This window comes from Miniopterus schreibersii (genome assembly GCF_964146895.1).
Source record: "Miniopterus schreibersii genome assembly, chromosome: 16".
In the NCBI taxonomy this organism is placed as follows: domain Eukaryota; kingdom Metazoa; phylum Chordata; class Mammalia; order Chiroptera; family Miniopteridae; genus Miniopterus; species Miniopterus schreibersii.
The window spans coordinates 30,098,853-30,120,221 of NC_138116.1; the positions used below are offsets into that span (position 1 = coordinate 30,098,853).

Here is a 21,369-nt window from a genome sequence, read left to right on the forward strand (position 1 = left end):
GCATTTTATCTAATAATTTTTTTAATGTTTTTTTATTCACTTCAGAGAGAGGAAGGGAGAGGGAGAGGAAAAGATAGAAACATCAATGATCAGTCATTGATAGCTGCCTCCTGCACATCCCCTATAGGGTATTGAGCCCACAACCCGGGCAGGTGCCCTGACCCGGAATCAAACTACAATCTCCTGGTTCGTGGGTCTATGCTCAACCATTGAGCCACGCCAGCTGGGCTTATGTAATAATTCTTGATCCTTCCCTGAACTTTTTAGGCCACAAAAAGAGTCACCCATTTTTCGATAAGCTATTTGTTTGGCATATAACAACACTACAAAAGTCTTGGCCCCTTGCTTAGTGATGACTTCTCAGGGGTTGAATGCTGGCTCTCTAAAAATAACATAGGCTTCCATATTTTTCAGAAATTTAGAATTTTGTTTTTATTGAAAAGTAGACTCTTAAAGGGAATAAAACTTTTCATGATCATTTGTAGGGTGTGAGCCAAGACTCTTGAAGTCTGATTAGATGATGCTTCTGGGTTGTTCACATATTTTTTTTTCTAGTAGGATTAACACATGACAGTAACTATATTTTGTTTCTGAGGTGAATCCAATCACTTAATATTCTTCAATGATACATCAAAAATTACACCATATTTGGTAAGTTTTCTATAATGGCAAAGGGACACCTTAACCTAATAATGATAATTTCCAATAAGATACAGTAAAACTCCAGCTATTCTCTTAATTTCAACTTTTAACTGTTAGGTACAGTACCTAACAGTTAAAAGTCAAGGAATTAAGAGTGTGTGAAGTCACCAAAATAGGTGTCCAAAGGCCATACTCTAAAGGTCATGAACTCTCTCCATAGCAGAGTCTCTAGGATCTCATTCTGACCTTTTTACTCTGACACAATTCTCAATAGGATTTGTTACATGGTTCTAAACCCACAGCAAAGCTGAGGCAGCAAATGAGAGAAGGAAGGAGACCTCTTATGAGGGGTCCTTAGCAGTGACAAAACCACTGGACTAATAGTACTCATGTGTCAAAGTGCCCCCTTCCCCACACATACACTTAAAATTTTTTGAGTCAGCCTTTACTTAGAACCCTAAACCTTAATCTTTTAGTTGTTCCCCTAGTCATTGCTATTTACATATCTGGCACCACAGGGAAATGCTCACACTGAGTGTTACAGTATCAGGCCTTAGAAACAATACTTCCCTTTAGGAAAGAGATTCTTAACCTTTTATGGGATCACATTACTTTGAAAATCTCATTTAAAAAATATATTTACCCAACATTTTCATATGATCTTAAGGAGTTTCTGAAGCCAGTCCATAGAATTCTAGGTGACCATGGACCCCAAATTAAGAACTTCTGCATTAGATGCCAAAAATGTTTATGTTTAAATGAACAAAACTTAGGGTTGTATTCAGAATGATCTCTAAAGATTTTGAAATGATGATGAACTAGGCAACACTATAAATGCTAATAAAAATGATGGCTAAAGCAATACTAATAAATACATTTTAGAATAAGTGAATATTAGGATATTAGTCTCTTTTAAGAAAAAAAGTGGCAAAAGACAAAAATAAATATTTTGCAAATTCTTTAAAAGACTGTCTACCTTAGCATCAAAATTCTTAGGATAGCAAATGTTTTTCACTATTAAGTTGAAGATGTCAGCAGTTAAAGATAATTCCTAAGAGTGCAAGTCTCAAAAAGTTAATCTTGCAGCTACTAAGAATATCATTTTTATAGTGGTTAACAGCCCCTGCCCAGGAAACAGATCTGGACTCTAAGGACAGTTTTGTCATTTACTAGCTTTATGGCCTTGAGCAATTTCTTAACTTCTTTAACCCTCAGCTTCATTATCTGTAAACAGAATAAGTTCACATGATTGCTGTGATTACACAAGATAATATACATTAAACTCTTAGTACAGTGACAAGGAGTCAGTAAGTGGCAGCTATTAGGTATTGTTTAATTTCAATTAACTCATTTTTTTGTGTGCAGGAATTTGTAGTTTGCAAAATGTTATGATCTCTTAGGATCCTTTGGGGTAGGAACCACTGTATTCTCATTTTATAGTAGGAAAAACTGAAGTCAAATGACTTACCCAAAGAAATCGGGATTTACTCTTTGATTACACCAGGAAGCAAGATTCAAAGTGGAAAGAGAGACATAAATAAGCTCTGCCTTTTAAACTTTGTTTAATCTTTTTTTCCTTTCTTGTAGATGCTTCCCACTGGGTGAACCCTGTTGAAAGGCAGCTAGCAGCAGGTCCAGGCAACACAGTCTGGTAAGGCTTCCAGAGCATACAACAGTTTGGAAGTGAGTGGAAACTGGACGTGTTAGTGGCAAAAGGGCACCAGAAGTTAGACCTTGGTACAGCAATCTTGGTACCTGAGTTCTGGCTAAGAAAGAATTCAGAGCCAACACTCAAATGCAAGTAAAAGTTTACTTAGAAAGTCACAGAGGTAGAAGAAGTGGGTTGTGGAAGAAGTGAGCCAGCTGGGCTTCATGGGCTCAGGAACAAGTTACACAGGCAAAAGGAGGACCCTTAGAGCTCAGGAGAAAGAAAGCAAAGGTACGCACCTGGAGGGAAGAAAAGAAAAAAAAGCATGTGTGCTCCAGAGAGGGGCCTGTTTAATCTTTTTAAAACTGTACTTAAACATACGTAACAAAATTTGCCTTTTAACCAGTTTTAAGTGTACAGTTCAGCAGCATTAAATAATTCGTTGTTGTGCAACCATCCCCAAAACATTTTCTTCTTCCTCAAATGAAACTTTGTACCTATTGAACACAGCCCCCCCCCCATTCCTCTTTCCCCAAGCCCTGGCAGCTAGACTGCTCCAGGTACCTCATATATGTGGAATCATGCGGCATTTGTCTTTTGCCATGGTTTATTTCACTTGGAACAGTGTCTTCAAAGTTTACTTATGTTATAGCATTTGTCAGAATTTCCTTCCTTTGAAAGGATAAGTAATACTTAGTTGTATTATATGCCACGTTTTGTTTATCCATCCATCCATTGATGGACATATGGGTTGCTCCCACTGCCTTTTTCATTTTTAAAATATTGTTGACACCATTACTTTGAGATTGGTTATCCAGTTTCAGAATATTTACTCCTTTTCTTCTTTTTTCACTCCACGTGTCCTTTTTTAAAAAAAGGAAAATGCAAGTAAACAGTTGACTAAATTATGTGGAGTTTACAGTACAGAGCACTAAAAGCACTGTGGGCATTTTTTTGTTTTTGTTTTGGGGTGGTGGTGGCTATTTTTTAAGGAGCTCCCCATGAATCTACACAAAGGGAAAAAGCTGAAACTCAAATGAGTTTAACTTGATTTGTTAGGAGTGCAAATCATTAATTAAAATAATAAATTAGATGTAAGATTATTTATAAATCACTTTACATGCCATTGTTGGGACCTTTAATAAGAAATGATGAAGTTTCTGTTGTTGGACATTCAATTAAGAAGTTCTTCAGGGGTGACCTGGGAGGAAGACAGAAGCCTTGCTTAAGTGCCAGGAGTCAGGGAAAACCTCAGTAGGTGACTTTCTGAAGCCACTCTGGAGTGCTAATATACCAGGAAGACCAAACTGCTACCTAAAGTAATCCTAAACCACTCCCCTGGTTTGAGGATGCAACTTGAACAGATGGAGTTCCTTTACTTTGTGCTTTATAACTGTGAGGTGAGATTAACCACAAGCTTCAGCACGCAGTTCTCAAAAATGGCTAAACCACAAATGTAAAGGAAGGACAACTCTAGAGACTTCAGAAACAGTCACAAAGATGCTCCTGAATCTTGCACTTCAGTGAATGAAGATACGCAGGCAGGCTCAGGCTGAGTACGTCCTACGGGACCACTGTACTACTGGGGGGCGGGGCAAAAAGAAAAACAGCCAAACTACTGAATCCAGTTTTCGAAATAATTCCAGACTACAACCAGCGGGAGCTAAGAATGAGCTGCCTTTCTTTGTGTGAACGACTTGCAACAGAAACCTATGGTCAGACACAAACTTACTTGAAACAAAAATCAAACCAACAAACACGGGAGCTTGACCACCAGCAGGACCCGCAAGGGTCCTAGCGTTTCCGGCTGGCTGTTCAGAAGCCACAGCCCGCCCTTCACCTTCAGTCTCCAGTCCCATACGGCTCGGCTGTCACTCGGTCACCACAGACAACTTCCCTGAGACGACCCCACTTTCAGGTCCCCTCAAAGTTTACCATAAATGCTCGCAAAGGATTCTTCCGTCCGTCCACCCCCACCCCCGAACACTTTCTGCCTCCAAGCATTACCCCACACCTCCGCCCCAGGATCCTCCCCGGACGCCCCGGGGCCAGCAAGAACGCAGGGTGCAATTTCGCCCTCGCCCGCTGGCTCACTCCCCAGGATGCTGGGAAAGCGCCTGCTCGAACGCAAACTTTCCGAGCGTTAGCAGCGGGCGGGAGGGCGCGCGGTGCACTCACAGCTGGTTGATGGCGTTTTGCGAGATGACCGCGTTGGCAGAGAAGTAGGGGATCATGTCGGGGCAACCGAGGCTGCAGGTGCAGGCGGGAGGCGCCTTCCTTTCACGAGTCAACGTGCTCAGGGTCATGGGGCCCGCTCAAGGCTCTCAGGTCCGCATCCTGGCCCCGGCCCGGCTCGGGCGCGAGGCGCTGGCGTTGGGATCCGCCCGGCCGGAGGCGCGGGCAGCGCGGGCTCCCGGCGGCCGAACTGGGCCCGCCGGGACGCGCGGAGGCAGCCACCGCAGCCCTGGGGCTCCGCCGTGGAGTGCAGGGAGGCAGGGCGCCACCAGCCACCGGCCCAACCCGCGTCCGGGGCGGGGCGCCGGGCGGGGTGGGCCGGCGGGCGCGGAGGGTCGGCCCTGCGGGCGCCCCGCCCCGTAGTTCGTGGCACTTACCGGATCCTGCTGCGCGCGTCCTGGCTCGGGGGACAAGGGTCACCCCCAAGGCTCCGCGGCTCGGAAGAAGTAGGGCCGCGAGCCGATCCGGGGGTGGGCAAGAAAGGCTCACGTTTCTTGGGAATGCTTCAACAGAAAGGTCCGCCTGTTAACCGGCTCTATACAGTCAACCTCAAACAAACCCCATTTTCCGAACGACTTTAAAACTTCAAAAGACTGTACATTCACAAATGCAACAAACATTTATCAACGGTTTCCTATGTGCTAAAGGCTGGGGAAATTCAGAGATTAGCTGTCTTTTTTTAAAAAAAGCAAAACAGTTGAATTTATGATGTAAAAAACAAGCTATCAACACAGTCGATAATACCTGCTAACCCTTGTAAATAAATTTACAAAGCGCTTTCCTCACAGACCAAGGATTCACAGCCTTAGCTGCACGAGTGAATCACCAGTGTGGATTTAAGAACGTCCGATATCCAGCTGCACCGGAGACCAATCAAATCGCACTCTCTTGAGGTTGGAATCTAGACGTCAGCGCTTTTCAAAGCTCCCCAGGTGATTCCAATGTGCAGCCATGCCTGATAATTATATTGTGCCAAATAGTCTTGAGAGGAAGACATGACAGACGTGTAAAAATTCCGGGTCTAGCCAGTTGACCTCGTTTGATGTCACTTAGATAGGAACTCCAGCTTTATGACTCCTGATCTAGGGCCTTTCCCACCAAACCCTATTCCCTGAGGCCTTCATGAGTTTAAGCCTTTATCATTTTCCTAACAACACACTGAGCAGTGCCTTTCACCTGACTAGGAACCAGCTCTTTGTAAAATGAGAATCTCTTTTCTCTTACAAGTTATGTAGTGGTTTACAAAAGAGGCTGGCCCCTTGGAGGCACTCAATAAAAGTTAGTTCCCTTATCTTTTGCCCTTCTAATCTCATCAAGACAAATATTTTCAGGCACCAGTATGTTTAGCTTTTCTGAATGCTTGACTAAAATGTATATAAGCTGCCTTAGTGATTCCAGAGCCAAAAATTAATAATAATTTAAAAAACCAATTTCACTATCAAATTATGAAAAAAGAGACTAAAATGAGAAAAAAGTCACTGTAAAACTCAAAATATGCTAGAATCAAAAACCTTTTTAAATATAAAATTTCAGATTTCTTTTCCTATTGGGAAGTTTGGCAATTTTCAAAATACTAGTAACGAAATAATCTAAACTATAAATTCAATGCCTAAAACCAGAATAATTCTTATTTTAATTGATCATTCCATAAAACTTAGAGTTGTTGCCAAGGCACTGAGGGACTAGAAATACGGCAAACTCATACTGGAAATAGATATCTAGCGTCCTACAGATCCGGTCATAGGAAGGAACCAATTGGCAAGTGAAGAGTTAGTGAAAGGTCTGGATCTTGGAGTCCAGTGCATTATCATCTTTGTCCATCTCTAGGAAGGAAAATGTTTGAAAGATTTGTTCTGGCTGTGTCAGCAGGCACCCAAATGCAGGGTAAGAAAAAAAATCTGCTGATACACCCCAAAATAAATTGCTTTAAATATCTGGCAAACTTGCCAGTTTAAAACTTCTTCCAGGCTGTAATTTATTACAACCTCCTGCAGTGATTTAAAAAAAAAAAAAAAGGCAGCAGGCTGTTTAGAACAGCACTTGTTAAGGTGATGGGTCCAGTTCCTTTCATGACACAGCAGAGATGAGATTTTATTGAAGTCAACACTAAATGATGTCTTTTAGGAAAGATGATTGCATGGTAATCATCTGTATCTGTCTGAAAAAGAAGTCAGCAGGAAATGTATCTTACTCAATTCACACTTAATATCTCTTACATTTAAAAATGCAAGAGATAAAGATTTCATAAATATGTATACATGTCTTTTATAAAAAGGTTCCTATAGTGACATCCCAGAAGTGCGTACTCCTTTGTTTTCCCTCAAAAGACCTCTGTCAGTGCCTGTTCTGCTAAGGAGACTATTTTAACTGCCTCATCCAGGCTTTTTCAAAAGCTTTTCAAAGTTAAATTCTCACACTGAACTGTAATATAGGAAACTGGGAAAGTGCCAGAATATGCCTCTTGGTTTTTAAGAAAAGAATGAAATCATCTTTGCAAACTGAGATACCTTTAAGGAAATAGTTCTTTCTGCTACTGCCTGTTTTAAAAAGTTGAACACATTTCCTTTCTTTTCACAATCTTCAGTGTCAAAATGTCAATCAATTTAGTTTCAGCTCAATTTAATTCTTTACTCTCCACTGTCAGGAAACAAGGTTCTAGGGAGCAAGCTTTCTGTACCCAAGCATCTAGGACTTAAAAAAAAAATGATTCCAAATTAGATTGAGTAGCGTGAAATAAACTAAGCTAGTTTTCTACTCATGAAGTCAGGAGCTTTCTCTAAAATAAAATCTGCACAAAGTTCCATGAAGAAAAATCGCTGTATTTCTTTACACTGTTGCTTGAGTTAGACTTGAAATGAATTTTGTCATGTCATTTGCTGACTCTTTCAAGGCTCAAAAATATGAATATTCTAAAGTGTTAATTTTGCTCTTGATAGCATTAGCTATGACCAAATAAAATTTTTATAGAATTATATGTTAAAGCATTAAAAATCTTTTTAAAGACTTCTTATTGATTTTTACAGAGAGAGGAAGAGAGAGGGAGAGAAACATCGATGAGAGAGCAAAACATCAATTGGCTGCCTCCCACATGCTGCCCACTAGGGATTGAGCCCACAACCCCTGCATGTGCCCAGGAATCGAACCAGCAACCCTTCAGTGCACAGGAGGATGCCCAACTAACTGAGCCACACTGGCCAGGGCAGGACATCTATTACTTTAAAAAAATTTTAGCCCTGGCCAGTGTGGCTCAGTTGGTTGGAGCATCATCTGGTGCACCAAAGGGTGGCAGGTTAGATTTCTGGTCAGGGCACATACCCAGGTTGTGAGTGTGATCCCCAGTTGGGGTGCGTTTGGGAGGCAATCAATGAGTGTTTCTCCCTCACATCAATGTTTCTCTCTCTCTCTTCCTCTCCCTTCCTCTCTCTCTAAAATCAATTAAAAAAACACACACCATGTCCGTGGGTGAGGATTAAAGTAATAAATGTCCCTTATGTCCATTAAGGTACTTCCATTAGTATGTCTTCATGGGTCCCTCCATAAAGTGTAAACACTATAAAACCAGAGAACTAACTGTATACCACAAAGGGGCACTAAGATGTGAGTGAAGGATGTGGACATGCTTTTGCTGCAAAACAAAATTTCAACATGGGTGGATCACTTGGAAGATGGTAGTTAATGAGTTATAAAGTATTAGCGTATTTTGACAAAAATAGTGGGCTAGCAACCAGAGGAAACTGAGTTCTAGTTCTAAGACAGCCACTTAATAAAGTAAGATTTTGGCCAAGTCACTTAACTTCATCTGTAAAATGATATAATAAACCCTCAAGAAGAGTCCCCAAAATCTGTTTTTGTGAGAGCTGGGAACCTTAGGAAAGGAATTTCATCCAATCTGGAGATCCTGGGGAATGCATTTAATCCACTTAAGATAAACAGTCATCTAGTTCAAAGCAGTAGAACCCAAGTTAAAAAATCTGGCCTTGGAATTAATAGGCTGGATTTGAATCTTAGTGACACAATAGCAGTGAACTTGGATAGTTATTTAATCTGTGGCTCAGTATTAGTACCTAATTTTTCAGTTATTGTGAGGATTAATTAAGTTAATACATGTCCATAGTAAAACTATATCCCGGACCTGGTTTCTTTAATCTTAAAGCGGGGATGATAATGTTTATATCACAGTTTTATTAAGATACATAAATAAAAGTGCTTTGTGAACAAAACACTAAATATTTTCATTATTGTTATTATCCATAAATTAGCCAATCAGCTTCCAATAACCGAAAGTTAGTTGTATTTGTTTGTATTTGGGGTAGGAAATTGATGAATGAATGAAAATTAAAATACATACAAATTTCCCTTACGTACCACCATTGCATCCAGGGAGTCTTTTCTATTATTGTTTCCCAGGTAGTTAATTACATTAACTCAATATTTCAATCTGAGTAATGTGAGATCTGCAGTGTTCACTGGATTTTTGTAATTTTTAAACTTTGAAATAGTAGTATTAACTTATATAACTTCATTTTTAAAATCCCTAGATATAGCCCTGGCAAGGTGGCTCGGTTGGAGCGTTGTTCCGTATACCAAAAGGCTGCAGGTTCGATTCCCAGTCAGGGCACATACCCAGGTTGCAGGTTTGATCCCCGGGTTAGGGTGAATATGGGAGGCAACTGATCATATTTTTCTCTCACATCAATTATTCTCTCTATCTCCCTTCCTCTCTCTCTAAAAATCATTAAAAACAAAACCAACCAAACAAAAAAACACATCTTCTGGTAAGGATTAAAAAACACACACCTAGTTATAAAGAAAAATTATTATACCAATTAGAAGATCTCTTTGTATTTTTGTGTTTTTTCTAAGGGTGTGAGCTAGAGAAATAAATAGTAAATTAATCCCTCGAGTGTCAAAAGAGAAGAAAACAACACTTTAAAGAGCTACAAAACAAAAAGCCTGTTACCTAGAGTAGCAAAACATTCTGTCTCCTGTTAATCTGCAAAACGGCTAGGATAAAACTCTCAAGATAATACCCCTAATTTTTAAACTTGTTGTTCAGACAGCACCAAGAGGTATCTCACTACACTTAGTCAAAGGCGCTCTTCATACAATACAACAATCCAAACTCTAAACAAAGGCTCTTAAAAGCAATCATGTTTTGCAATCACCATGTGGCTAATAGTTTTATTTAAAAGAATACCTGACAATAGTTTTAAACACTGGATGGAACAATGTCATTGAGCCCTTCCACTCCCTTCCATGGAACTTTCCACCATAAGAGCAATAGGGAATACTAAAAAGATCTGCGTATCACCTCCATGAGAGGCAATCTCTAAGGCATTCATCCATCCCCATGGTCTTAACCACCATATGCTCCAGTAGGAAGAGATGCTGAAATGCTGCTTTCTTCAGGTTACAAAAGCCCCACACTCTATTGTTTAGTAAAAATAATAGGCATTTATAGATCACTTTTCACATCCAACACACCTTACAAAACATTTAACCATTTAATCCCCACTCTATCTCTTTAAACATTTTTTTAAAACTAGTTTTAAAAAATGGTAAAAGTAACACATGCTGAATGATTAAAACATTTTTTGCCCCGGTATTTAGAAAGGTAAAATAAAAGTCACTCTTCTCATCCCCATCATCCTACTCACAAGGATGACCGTAATATTTCCAAAATGTTCTTTGCATATGCGAACATTAATATAGTAGCTGCCCTTTACAAAACACAAACACAGCCCCAGCAGGGTGGCTCCATTGGATGGAGCATGCTTCCGTGCACCATAAAGGTTTCAGGTTTGATTCCTGATCAGGGTGTGTATGGGAGTCAACCAATCAATATTGTTTCTCTCTCACATAAGTGTTTCTCTCTCTCTCTCTTTCTCTCCTCTACCTTCTTTCCTCTTTAAGTCAATAAACATATCCTCAGGTGAGGATTAAAAAAAACAACACACAGCCCAGCTAGCGTGGCTCAGCAGTTGAGCATTGACCTAGGATCCAGGAGATCGAAGTTCGATTCCTGGTCAGGGCACATGCCCAGGTTTCGGGCTTGATCCCCAGTGGGGGTGTGCAGGAGGCAGCCGATCAATGACTCTCTCATCATTGATGTTTCTATCTCTCTCTCTCCCTCTCCCTTCCTCTCTGAAATCAATAAAGATATATTTTTAAAAAAAGCCCACAACCACCCCAACCTCCCCAAAACAAAACAACAAAAACAACACACACGCACACATGCAGACAAGCACACAAGTACAGAACTATATTATACATATTATTCTGCTTGTTTTTCCATTCACTTATCACTATATCTTGGATATTTTCCCATTTTTATATAGTTCACTTCATTCTTTTAAAGGAGTGCATGATATTCTATTTTACAATTATACGTAATTTATTTAGAGTCCTCTACTGATGGACATTTAAGTTGTTTCCAGTCTTTACTATTATATACAATATCACCAGAACATGCTTTCACACAATCTTTGTGCGTACATGTGACTACATTTGTTGGATGGATACCTAGAGGTGTAATTGGTAATTAGTTAAAATATTTCAAACATCTTAGGAATTGGTAGGTGTTATAAAATTGCCCTCCTAAAGGTTTAGTTTTTCATTTTCCCATGTGATCTATTAAATTTTCTCAGGGTGGGGTGGAGGGAATCAATGGGGGAAAAGAAAGGGGAACATCTGTAATACTTTCAACAATGAAGACAAATTAAAATTATCTCAGGGCCCAAGATCTTTTTACTATACCCCATCTTTTATATACTTCATCTAAAACTAAATATATATATTTTAAAAGTAAAATATACTGCCCTGGCTGGGTAGCTCAGGTGGTTAGAGGATTGTCCTGATACACAAAGGTTGCAGGTTTGATCCCTGGTCAGGGCACATACAAGAATCAACAAATAAAAGCATAAATGTGTGGAACAACAAATGAATGTTTCTCTTTCTCTCTCTCTCTTAAATCAGTCAATAAAACAATTTTTTTAAGTAAAATATGCTTATAGAGAGAAACTAGAAAAATAACCGAATTACAAAGAAAAATATTATGAAGAACCATATTATGGACTATTGATTTCTAAGAATTATTTGAACTATAGCTAATATACATAATACTTAAATTACTTTGACGATTATATAATTTTTAATTCAGAATATATTTTAAGATCTTGTTAGATATTAATGCTGTAGAATATATTACAGGTGAATGAGCCAAATGCCACCTTCAATGTCCTGGAATAGGGTGAAACAGAGGTAGAAAATTGGGAAGTGAATTTGGGAGTAACAAAAAATGGAGGCTAGAGGAGCTAAGAAGTTCTTGCAAATAAAAACAATAACTGACATTTGTTGAGCTGACATTCACTGTGTTCCAGATCCTCTACTCAGAGTTTATATGCAGTATCCAATTCTCACAAACAACCCTACGATTCTATTACTATTTCTATGAAGCTCAGAGAGGTTAAATAACTTGACTAAGGTTATTCAGCACTATTTCAAACCCAGCCAGCTATTCTGGCTCCAGATCTGTTTTCTTAACCAGTATTCTATACTGTCTCCATGATGGTGGAGGTTCATTACAGAACAGGCTAAGTTTGAAAAGGTCTTGCCAAAAGGAAGAACTCCTGGAGACCTTAAATGCCTACCTTACTGCACCTGGTTTCCCCGCTACTTCATCCTAGCTATGCCTAGCAGGTCCTGCCAATAATAGGGACCTAACCCAGTACTAAATATAGCAGTAAGATGATCTTTAGGCTGTTGTATGCCACCCTCTTGCTCCAGATCCTTTAGAACTCTGCATTTCAAACTAATATTCACCACAAGACACTTTTCAAAGCACTTATAACTATGGATTTTTTGTTTTCCTTTTTTTTTTTTTTTTTTACATAGCATCTTACATGAAGGAGGCATGTAAGTGCTTGGTGAATCATAAGCACTAAATATATTCTGGTAGGTTGGTTGATCCTTTATATCACATCCCACTATATTTTTTCTTAGGGCTTTAGATAAACATTTCCTGAAGGAATCAACACATTAATTAATGATGGAGGTTCTTTCCCCCTGCAAGCTCACTCCACATCTGGTATAGGGAGAAGCCCCTAAAACTCCTTCTCACTGCCTCATATTTCTCCTGCTGCCTCTTGCTTTTTGGATAGATGTCTCCTTCATACAGAGAATACAGTAGAGGGCCTGGAACACAACCCAGTAGGTAAGGGCTTTATTTTTACTTTCAAGCTTGCCCTAGACTTTCAGGAGCCAAAAGTTCAAATTGCAGCAGGATTGATTCAGCTCTTTCACAAGCAATTTAGTACTATGTAGTTTGTTTAGACTGGTCAAGTTTCCAGGGGCTGGCTGAGCAGCATCATTATCTCTCCAAGTTTTCATGTATCAGCTTCCCTGGCCATATTTCACTTTTCATGTCCTTATTCTCTGAAATCAGGTGAACATGCAAAATTACATACTTACACAATTATACACTTTTCAACAACCATGTCAAATAGCTTCAAGGAATTTAAGTATAATACAGGAAATTTTTTCCCTCTCTCTCTGGGTTAGGCAAAACCAAGAAGCACGCCAAAGTTATACTCCTTAATCCTTGGTAGAAAGGGGGCACTTTATATCATTCTTTAGCTAGTACATCAAACTAACTGAGAAGAGAGAAGGTGCTGTCAGATTCTATTCAATCCACCTCAGCTGGAAGGCCAACTGGATAAAGGATCTTAGGGGAAGTGAAAAGCACTTTGTCAGGGGAAAAGACAACTAAGTAGCAAATCTTTCTTTTAATTTTTACTTGTGAAATATTTCAAACATACAGCAAAGAACCAAGAGGATAAGACACAGCCAGATAACTCAATAGATGCAATATCAAGTTCTAACATTTTACTCTTCAGAATTTAAGAAATAAAACATTACAGTTGAAGGCCCTGGCTGGCTAGCCCAGTTAGAGTGCTGTCCTGATATGCCGAGGTTGTGGGTTCAATGCCCAGTCAGAGCACATACAAGAATCAACCAGTGAGTGCATAAATAAGTAGAACAACAAATTGATGTTTCCCTCTCTCTTTCTAAAATCAATACAAAACCCAACATTACAGTAGAAGCTGACTGGGAACTTCTCTATGAGCCCTTTCCCCCCTGTCTGTACATTTAACTACTCTCCTGAATTTGGCAATCATCCTCTCATTCATGTTTTTATGTTATACATATAATAAATTTTTATCAAAAATGTTAAAATTATAGCTTGTAAAGCATTGAAATTTTTTATTTCTTAAGGTTGCTATATGAAATATATGTAAAAGAGTAAATAAAACATTTTCCTGCTTAAAAACTTCTAGCCCAAGGATGGATAGATGAGTAGATATCTGATAAAGCCAATACAGTATAGCACAGTATTAATTGTGACTCCAAGAGGGATGAGTACTTGGGTGTTTACTGTACAATTCTTTCAACTTTCCTGCATGTTTACTTCTTTTATAATAAAATGTTGGAAAAAAAACAAAGCAAAAACTTGTTCATTTTTTTTCCCCTAAAAATCTCAGTAAGGAAGTATATCAACTGGTTTCAGATACTTAAGGACCTTGTATACTTACAGAAAACAATAATTAGGCCTGATAGTCTAATTACTGTGTAAGCTCTTGCATTATGGTGTCTAACAGATAAAAAGAGAAAAGACTAGTTCCTCTAAGATTTACCTTTATACAGTCACTTCCTGTAAAGCGGTTATTTCAGCTTTGGCTTTTCCATCCTTTTTTAGAAAGTTCATTAAATGGTTTGTTTATAATTCCCCTTCTCACCATGATTTAAGCCCAAAGCTGGAAAACTATTTATGGTTGATAAGCATCCCTAATAAAATAAGTACATTAAATAATTAGAAGAGAAATACTTTAAAGATTTTTAGACTTCCCCTCACAAACCTTCTAAATTCCCTTATTTCAGGAAAATGCTCTGCTATAAGTTGACATGAGAAGAACTAAAAAGACATTCACAAAGGTATTTCCAGATGTATGTATTAGTTATGTCTCACAATAAGCATGATAGTTTTTTTTAAGGAAGAGTAAAGTGAGTCTCAAAGAATGAATGTACTTTAAAAATTAAAAATTTTTTATTTACAGTTGACACACAACACCACGCTAGTTTTGGGTGTACAACACAGTGATTAGACATTCATGTAACCTACAAAGTAATCACCCCAACAAGTCCAACACCCATCTGACACAATACAGTTATTAAAATATTAACTATATTCCCTATGCTGTACTTTACATCTCCATGGCTGTTTTTACTTCTGGCAATTTGTATATCTTAATCTCCTTTAAAAATTTTTTTTAAAAAATTGATTTTGGAGAGAGAGGGAAGGAGAGGGAGAGAGAAAGAGAAACATCAGTGTGAGAGAGAAACATCTATTGGTTGCGTACGCGCCCTGACTGGGGATAGAACCTACAACCTGGCTATGTGCCCGGACCAGGAATCAAACCCATGACCCGTCACTGCACAGGATGATGCTCCAATCAACTGAGCCATACCAGCCAGGGATCCCTTCCCCTTTTTCATCCAGTCCTTAACACCCCTCCCATCTGGCAATCATCAAGTTGTTCTCTGCATCTATGAGTTTGTTTCTGTGTTATTTGTTCACTTATTTTGTTTTTTGGATTCCACATATAAATTAAATCATATGGCATATCACCTCACGCTTGTCAGAATGGTTATCATTAATAAATCAACAAACAAGGGTTGGTGAGGATTTGGAAAAAGGGAAACCCTCATGCACTGTCATTTGGATTGTCATTTGGAGCAGCCACTTTCGAAAACAGTATGGAGGTTCTCAAAAAATTAAAAATAGAACTACCATATGACCCAGCAATTCCACTTCTGGGTATTTATCCAAAGAAATCCAAAATTTTAATTCAAAAAGACATATACACCCCTATGTTCTCTGCAGCATTATTTACAATAGCCAAGATATGGAAGCAACCTAAGCGTCCATCCATAGATGAGTGGATAAAGAAATGGTGCATGTACACCGTGGAATAGTGCCCATACAAAGGATGCAATCTTGCCATTTGGAGCAACATGGATGGACCTACAGGGTATTTTGCTAAGTGAAATAAGTCAGACAGAGAAAGAATGAATATACTTTTAAAGGTCATGCAGCCAATACAAACACAGGTCTCCTAACTCCAGTACCAGTGCTCTTTCTACATAACTAGGAACAATGGATTAGAAATCTTTTTTGTTTTAGTGACATTTTATAATGACTCCATGTTCCCCCAAAGGTTGAAAATTTCCCTCTGTACTATAAAGTGAAAGAGAGGCAAGAATGGTTTCCTTGGAGAAATTGGCTTTTAAGAAACGGGTAGGGGAAGAATTGCTGGGGAAAGCAACTGGGAGGCTATGGGTAGAAAGTATGAGAAGAACCAGCAAAGAATGATGATAAGAAAGCCGAAGGAGGTGAGAACTGCAGAAAGGAATGGTCAGTGGTGTCATTTAAGATGGTGACCCAAAAGTACTCACTGACAGTCTTAATAAGAGCAGCAGTCTGAGTGGTGGAGGAAGCAAAAGTCAGATTTCATGGGTTGAAGAGTGAATGGGAGACAAGAAGGCGGTACACACAGACTATACTTTCAAGGGGTCAAAATAAAAGTGCAGTTTGAGGTAAAAGCAAGGTTATGGAATGGTATTTTTAAATATACCTTTTAATTTCTTTTAGTGTGATAAAGACCTGACCATGTGTATAAGATGAGGGAAACAAGCCAGTAGAGAGAGGTAAAAATACAGGGTGGGGCAAAAGTAGGTTTACAGTTGTTTATACATGAAACAGTTTGTTCTTGCATCATTATTTGTTCTTGTATTCTTTTCCATACGGACAACTGCAAACCTACTTTTGCCCCACTCTGTATATATTTAACCCAATGACAAAGGAGGACACTGTCACAGTAATTGATCTTGATTTGCAAGCATTTTAAAGTTAAAGGATACAATATTTAAAGAGTCTAAACTCCAAGAAATAGGAATATTTTCACCAAAGGTGTAGATGCCAATAAGACCATTAGAATTCATAACCTTCTGAAATGTGTTCACACACTAGACCCTAAAAGACCCATATCAAATTGACTTGTTAGCCATTTTCGAGAAATTTCTAGAGTGACAGAGAAATGTAATCGTGTTTTAATCATGTATGTGTTTTAAGGATAATTTAATTCCCCATTCTTTTTTTTTTTTTTTTTAATATATCTTTATTGATTTCAGAGAGAGGAAAGGAGAGGGAGAGATTGAGACAGAAACATCCATGATGAGAGAGGCATTGATCGAGCCCGCAACCCGGGCATATGCCCTGACCGGAATCGAACCCTGATCGCCTGGATCCCAGGTCGACGCTCAACCGCTGAGCCACGCCCGGCCGGGCTAATTACCCATTCTTGACATATGCTTGACATGTGAAGATATATGTATAGACTCATTTTCTGCCCCTCTCCCCCTTGTTTTGGTCTTAATAGCAGATGCAAAATCAGAGATAAGCATGTTAAATAATGGCTAACCCTCTTCCATTGCCGTCCTGATAAACAGTCCTCACCTTCTCAATTCTAGGCCAGTTTTTACAGTTCAGTCTTAAACATTTGCTTTAAGGAAACACATGCTGCTATTTTTATGATATGTTGCCATTTTACAGTACTGTTCTGTTTTGAATTCAAACATGTCATGTTTCTCCTTTTCATTTTCTAAGATGAGTTCCTGTCTGAGAGAGCGCTTACTTACTGCAGTGGTAGGGTCTAGAGGTTACGATCTATTAAAATTATCATAGTATTAGTTTAAAAACCCAAGTGCATAAAGAAAGTATCACTCAACTTTTTTATTCATAAGCTAATATTTTTAAAGTTATATTTAGATTTTTTTGCAGCTACATTTGAAAATGACAGAACCAAAAGGTTTAAGTAGCTATCACTTTTTATCCATTATAATGGCTCTTTTGAAAGTTCCTTTTTTATGAACACACCTAAGAAATCTTGTGCAGACAGTTTGTGATACTCAGGTTCCTAATGCTGTTTTCTTTGGTACAGCTTCCACACTACATGTTTATATTAGCATATTTTGGTATTGGCAATTTGATATATTTTATATTGGCAAAATACTAGCTCTGCTTTGGGACTTTTTATGGAACTACCCTTGTATTCAATAGCATAGGTGATTGTTGGGGTCTTCTAATATTTATTTCAATACTTCTATAATTCTATGAAAATTACCTAATTAATTTAAAGCTAATACTTTTCTTGTAAATATGTCACACCTTAATTGTCAAAAAATTACTTTGAATACCTTAATATTCTTTTTCTTTACATATAACAGGTCTTTCAGAATAGGAATATATGTCTGCTTCCCAATGTTTACTTTAAACTCTGTTTATATGTTCAATTAGTTGAACACTGTAATGACTTTGAGAATAAACTGCTCAAAATTTAAAGAAAGAAAGCCCAATGGTTTGGCTTTCTTAAAATTAAGAGTCATTTGGTATTCTGTAGAATTCGCACACCAACCTACTTAAGATAATCACCATTTAACTCAGTTGCATAGTAAAAGTGATTTCATTAATTTCATGTTCCAGCTCTTAAGAGGATATAGTTAAGCAAAACAACAACAACAAAAAACCAAAACAAATTGGCCTGCTAGGCATATTTTAATTTATTTAAAAAGGGCTTTAACCTTAATGTCGACTGCTTTTTTTTTGGATGAAGAACTAGTTTTTGAAGGTTTCTGAAATACATATGTACTGTAAAGATTTATTTGTTTATTACTGACATAAAATTACAATCCTACTTTGAGAAGAACTCAGTTTAATGGATCAAAAGGAGTTATAATAAAAACATTAAAAATAGTTACTGCTTGTTGAGTGCCTGTTACTATGTGATAGGCACTTAACCTTTATATCTCAAATTCTTACAAAAAACTAAAAAATATTGTTTCTATTATAGAGTGGAGGGAATGGGCTCAAAGAAGCTAAATATCTTTTCCCAAAGCCTGAAAATGGATGAAAAATATGTTTCTTTATTCACTCCTTCTACAGAAAGTTACTGAGTACCTTCTATGTGTAAGAATTCAAGGATATAATCATGAACAAGATAGAGATTGTCCCTGCCCTAACTCAGTTGTAACCGGCAAGGACAGACAGCAAATAATGTGTAACAGAAGTGTTGGACGTGGTGTGGAAGGGAAGCTGAGAGTTCTGCTAGAACATGAGGTGAGAATTTTTCCACAGAAGGTTAAGGATTGTTGTAAGCAAAGGTGGCTCATAACCTATCATGTGTTTTAAACAGTTTCTAAATTTCCTGACTTTTTGTTTGGTGTTTCAGCAGAACAGCTGTTTTAGGGCGGGTTATGTCATTGATAAGAGGTCCTTTCTTCTCTCTCCAAATGGCTGCTTAGCTTGGGGAAATTCCCAGTGAATAATTAACACCAGAATAGTCTGCCAGTTATGTTTATTAATACATTCTTTCTGCCTCAGGATGGTGGAATAGTAGTGAGTCAGAGAAGCAAGTATTTGAGTCTTTGCTCAATATTCATTGAATGGATGAAACAGGATGATCAGTACCTTTAAACGGGGTTTTCTAAATGGCAGCCAGTGGCTGTGACTTTAGGTAATCATCCAAGTTGAATCAGATCTGACCTACTAACCCAGAGATAGGAAGCTCCTATTTCTAATTTAATACTAGATTTGTACTAAATAAGAACTTTATTGGTAGCTAAAGCCTGCCAATTTTTCTTCTTGATTTTCCTCAGTAAACTATCATAATACTATATGATATAAAGGGTAACAGTCATAGCACAGAGTTAGAGAAATCAGGCTATGAGTTTGTAAAATAAAATGGGAAAGAATTTAAACCAATACCCATTAGAGTGCCATCACTTTACATCTTGCCGTAATATTCGGTGCTCAATATTTGTCAAAGCTTTCCTATAAACTATTTTACTTTCTTTTTTAACAACCCTAGAGAATAGATGAGCAGATATCCTCATTTTACAGATGAGAAAACTGAGGCTTAGCATAGCAAGAGGTGAGACAAAACTAAAATCAGGTCTTCTTGCTCTTAGTTAATTGCTCTTTCCCTTTATTACACTGATGGTTGTCCACACTTCTCTTGATGACCCCTTTGAATATATAAAAAGAAAATCAACACTAACTAGTCAGGAAACCTAAAAAAAAACCTGAATTTTTATCCATAGAAATAATATTACAATAAAGATAGAAAAAACAATAATATAGTACAATTCCTTGCCATTACACAGGCATAATAGAAAATATTTGGCCCCACCAGGCATGGCTCAGCGGTTGAGCGTCGACCTAGGATCCAGGCGATTGGGGTTCGATTCCCGGTCAGAGCACATGCCCGGGTTGTGGGTTCGATCAATGACTCTCTCATCATTGATATTTCTATCTTTCTCTCCCTCTCCATTCCTCTCTCTGAAATCAATAAAGATATATTTAAAAAAAAAAAAAAAGAAAATATTTGTATGCCTATAATTTATTTATATTTCCTGTTTAATCATAATTTGAAGGACAGATGCTGCTCTGGGATAAATTTTCCCACTTTTACATGGGACTTTTACATGGGAAATCTTGTTTTTCAGAAATCTTGATCTCTAAGCAACTGGTGAAAATATGGTAAACATTTTGAACTCTCTTTTCTGAAAGAATAATATTCTACAGATAATACTAATATTCAATATATTAGTTCTAGTAAATGCTCTTTAATTTCACTTTGTAAAAATTCCCCATTAGATGGTTTATTCATCATCTTTTAAGATAATTAAATATGAATGTTGAAGTGATATGGAATTTGAGGATTAAAAAAAAATCATGTAGAAAACAAAAAGTACATTTGCAAACCATTGTTATAGTACTAGTTTTTATAGTTGCCCATGTATTTACCTTTATTGAGATTTTGATTTTTCCATATGGCTTCCAGTTACTGCCTGGTGTCCTTTCTTTCACTTTGCAAGAAGCCCTTGAACATTTCTTGTAGGGCAGGTCTAGTGGTCACCAACTCCCTCAACTTACATTTATCTGGAATGTCTTAATTTTTCTCTTACTTTTAAAAAAATTGATTATAGAAAGGACGGGGGAGAGAGAGAGAGAGAGAAAGAAACACTGATGTGAAAGAGATACATCAATTGGTTGCCTCCTGTATGTGCTCTGACCAGGAATCAAACCTGCAACCTGGGTATGTGCCCTGATCAGGAACCGAACCCACAACCTTCGGTGCACAGGACAACACTCCAACCAACTGAGTCATACTGGCCAGGGCTTTCTCTCACTTTTAGAGGGCAATTTTGCCAGATATATAACTCTTGGTTGGCAGTGTTTTTTTCTTTTAGCACTTTGAATATACTGTCCCACTGTCTTCCGGCCTCCAAAGTTTCTGATGCAAAATCTGGTCATAGTCTTATTGAGGATCCCTTGTATGTGACAATTTGCTTCTCTCTTGCTGCTTTTAAGATTCTTTCTTTGTCTTTTCAAAGTTTGATTAAGATGTGCCTCAGTGTGGGACTCCTTGAGTTCATCTTACTTGGAATCACCGAACTTCCTGTATATTTATATTCATGTCTTTCAACAAATTTGTAAAGTTTTTAGTCATTATTTCTTCAAATAGTCTCTCTCTCCCCCTTCTGGGACTCCCATGATGTGTATGCTGATCCTCTTAATGGTGTCCCATAGGTCCTTCAGGCTCTATTTGCTTTTCTTTAGTCTTTTTTCCTTTCTGTTCCTCAGACTAGATCATTTCCACTGTCCTATCTTTGAGTTTGATGATCCTTTCTCCTGTCTGCTCAAATCTGTCTTTGAATCCATCTAGGGA

At 38.1% G+C, this 21,369-nt stretch overlaps 1 protein-coding gene across 9 annotated transcripts in view; it reads right to left on the reverse strand.

Moving 5' to 3' along the window:
- The window catches only part of SSH2 (slingshot protein phosphatase 2), a 210,240-nt gene that overhangs the window by 96,203 nt on the left and 92,668 nt on the right, over nt 1–21,369 (reverse strand). For 2 of the 9 annotated variants that reach the window (XM_081161273.1, XM_081161267.1), the window contains exon 1: nt 4,469–4,823. The exons of 5 other annotated variants lie outside the window; for them this stretch is intronic. In XM_081161273.1, coding sequence (XP_081017399.1) covers nt 4,469–4,596 — 128 coding nt within the window. In that variant the 5' untranslated portion in view covers nt 4,597–4,823. Of the gene's footprint in view, nt 1–4,468; nt 4,824–21,369 lie in introns of those variants that run through there. 2 more of the 9 variants (XM_081161268.1, XM_081161271.1) reach the window with 2 other exon arrangements.